Raw genomic sequence first — 3,463 nt, 5'->3', positions numbered from 1 at the left:
TGCACGTTGGGTCAAGGTTGTAATAATTATCAAGCTGGATATACATCCATGCATTTGTCAAAAGTCTATTATATTTGTCTTAGCCGCACATAAATAGAAAACAAAGAAAAAATATAAGGAAATGCAGAATACAAAATACGGTGAATATGTGTATAGTAAGTATTAATTGTTTATGAATATTTTTAGGAAATATATTTTTATAATTTTTTTTAAATTGGAACAAAATTTAAAATATTTTATGAAGTTTTCAATAGTCAAGAAATGTTTAAAATACAAAAAATCTTTATCTTTAAAAGTCGATGTGCATCATAGGTTTTGGCATATTATTAGAGCACTTAAGAACTCGTTAATAAATTAAATTGTGTGTTACATAATTTCAGTTTTTGTTTGGCAATACCAATATTTTGAAGCAAACGAAGTACTTTATCTTGATGAAATTTTCATATTTCAACGGGGTTCAATAGGTCATTCTAACATGGATTTTATTATTCTATTCGTTTCAAAAATATTGTCCAAGCTAACTTTTGAAGCCACGCCAGACATTGTGGTTTACTTCATATCTTTATTTTTTATTCAGTTTTACATTTCTTCAATTTTTCATTTTTCAAGGGAAAAAAAAAAGATTAAAAGTGTTGTTGCAAGGGATTGAAGTGTGGATTTACTTTCTCAATTTTCTTTAAAAAAGTTGGAGAATTAGTTAAATAGATTCTCCAAATTCTAGAAAAATAGAGACCCTAAATTCTCCATTTTTCAATTTGAAAAAATAGTTTTAGTAAACAAATTTGTTTTCATTTCTCCAATTTTCTATTTTTCTTGAAAAATGAGTCATTCTTCAAGTACTAAACTCAAAGTGTTTAACTTTAATTTTCTTGCATGAAGGTCTAAACCCAATATTCTTTTTAACATGATGCATCTGTACAAAAGTTTATTATGGAGTATATGACTTTACATTGCATTAATAGCTCTTAAACTATTATGTTATTTTGTATAATTTATTCAACTCCTCAGGCTGTTAGGTTTTCATTAGAAGCCTCTAATGAAAACCTCTTTCCCCAGAAAAGCGGTGGCTTTGGATTAGAAGGTTTCCGGGGAGAGAAGGCCGCAGGCGGCGGCGGAAGCCAGCTTGCTGCTTGTGGTCGAGTGGTATAGCTGTAGTTTTTTTTTTTCACCATGCCACTACTTTTTATCAAGGTTGTAAAAATCGCTAGGTGTTGTTCGGGTGGCCTTTTTTTTTTTTAAATTTAAAAGATTTTTTAATACTTTAATAGTTAGTACTAAAATTTTAAATATTAACCTAAAGAATATCTAGAATTGTAAATTGTATAAAGAATTCAAAAATCAAAACACAACATAGTCACAACTCACAAAGTATTAATTAATATTAGAGATTTAGAGTACATTTTTTTTTTTAGGTTTATGACTGGTTTGAACAATTTAGGGTTGTTTTACTAAAAATGGGTGTATTTGACCAAAATAACTCATTTAAAAAAACACTAAAAACTAAAATAACTAACCATCAGCCTAAACACCACTAGACGAATGCCTAGATTGCCTAGTCCGCCGCGACCTACTCGGCGCTAGGCGGTTGACCTCATAGAACAACGATATCACCGAAATCCTAGGCAGCCCGCTATTGCCTAGCGCCTAGATGTCGATTAGGTGCGATGCGATTTTTTCAACATTGCTTTTTATATATAAGATAAAAATATTAGCTATCTTCGATGCACGTAAACAAATACATTTGTATTAGAAAACGGTCTATTTAGTCCCTCAATTGTCCCATCATATTTCTCTTGTATACAAGGAGAGTCACTCCAAACACTAGAGTGCGCCCTCAATATCTCCCTTGCCTTCTTCTTCAAACGCACTTCACAATCAGCTTGAAGAACCATGCAAAGCTTTGACACAGCCCCCACCCTCAACATCTCCAGAACCACATCTTTCGTTCCCGAACATCTCGAAATCACCGCCAGAATCTGCACCGCCCAGTTATCCGTCGCCGGAGAAACATTCAGCACCCGTTTGGACACCACGGCTATACCCCCCGCGTGTTTCAACAACTCCTGTCTCCCCTCGGCTAGAGAGCACAGATTAGCCAACAGGCAAAATGCCAGCTCGCTAATCCTCTTTCCAGGGCCGCTTAATTCCAGCTCAATCAGGTCGAAAATCGCCCCCGATTCGATGATCTTTAGCCTGTTTTTACCCAATTGGGAGGCGTGTATGAGGACATGAAGAGCCTGTTTTTGTATTGTGGTTTGTTGAGTGATGAGACTCACAATTTTGGAGAAGAATTGTTGGGTTAGTCCCTCCAGGGAACTGGAATTGGAAACTTCTGTGATTGCTTTCAAGGCCGCCATTGCTTGGATTTTGAGATGATCAAGTTCTGTTTTTGTTTTCATAATTTGTAATATAAGTGGAATAAGACCGCTATGGTTTTGGTTCACTATTGACTTGTTTTCCTCGGACGGGGTCCAAACAAGACAAAAGATCCTCAAAGCCTGTTCGAGGCCTGCTAAGATTACTTCTCCTTCCTTAAACCTTTTAACTACGAACAGAACCATAGATTTTGCCACGCCAGCTTCCTCAATACACTTCCGGTTCTTCTCCTCCTCCGCGAGCTCCTCCAATTGGTTCAAAGATTTCATGAACGTTTTGGGGTTATTCAAGTCGCGGATAAGCCGGTGGACACGAGATTTAGTGAGAGGGGATTTGGGAGTGGGGAGAAGATCGATTCCTTTGTGGGAATTGGCAATGCACCAAGATTGGATGAGGCGGCGGAGCGTGTGGTTGGGGGTTAACTCGCCGGCGGCGGCGTCACGCGCCGCCAAAGGCTGCTTTGTGACCGGGCAACTCGGTTCCTCCGCCGCCGCCAACAACCACTGCGTGATGCTTTCCCGGTCGTACGTGATGCCTGTCACCACCGTGACTGGATCTTTCATGATTTGAAGGGATATTGGACATAAGAAATATTGAGGTATCTCAACTTCCTCCATTTTGTAAAGAATTATTTTCTCTAATGAAAGATGATTAGAGAGCAGAATATAAGAGAGAGAAAATGTGAGAATATATGAAGAATAAAGGTATTGGGTGTAAGAGATAGCGGCTTATTTATATGGATGGGTGGTTTTGAATTTTTTTCATTTCCTTAATTTGTATTTAAATTAGTACTTTTTAAAAGAAAAAGCACGTATAAGCCCATAAGGTGCTAATTTGGACGGGGCACAATTATTCATATATATGTATAATTGCACACAAAGTATTTTTCTCACAATATCTAATACAATCATTTTTATTAATCCGTTCAAACGTAGATATTTCTATTATGAAAAAATTTCATTCCCTACCTGAAAGTGCATTATTTTGGGTGAATCACTTCTGGTGATGGTAAAGAATTACAAGTAAATCAGCCTAGTGTCATGTGTTTAGAGTAGCGCTCGTGTGGTGTCTCGAGGCCCTCTTACCC

At 36.9% G+C, this 3,463-nt stretch overlaps 1 protein-coding gene across 1 annotated transcript; it reads right to left on the bottom strand.

Moving 5' to 3' along the window:
• Positions 1 to 1,695: 1,695 nt before the first annotated feature.
• On the bottom strand, positions 1,696 to 3,088 carry LOC116017319 (E3 ubiquitin-protein ligase PUB24-like). The gene has a single exon (XM_031257881.1). It carries the CDS (start codon positions 2,991 to 2,993, stop codon positions 1,713 to 1,715), a length of 1,281 nt encoding a protein of 426 aa, XP_031113741.1. The 5' UTR covers positions 2,994 to 3,088; the 3' UTR covers positions 1,696 to 1,712.
• Positions 3,089 to 3,463: the final 375 nt, after the last annotated feature.

Source organism: Ipomoea triloba, chromosome 4 (assembly GCF_003576645.1).
Source record: "Ipomoea triloba cultivar NCNSP0323 chromosome 4, ASM357664v1".
Taxonomy (NCBI): domain Eukaryota; kingdom Viridiplantae; phylum Streptophyta; class Magnoliopsida; order Solanales; family Convolvulaceae; genus Ipomoea; species Ipomoea triloba.
The sequence above is the reverse complement of the archived record's forward strand: the minus strand, read 5'-3'. Positions and strand labels throughout refer to the sequence as shown.

Bases quoted from the DNA above. Each gene is read 5' to 3' on its own strand.
- LOC116017319 (XM_031257881.1), bottom strand. From the start codon at position 2,993: ATGGAGGAAGTTGAGATACCTCAATATTTCTTATGTCCAATATCCCTT.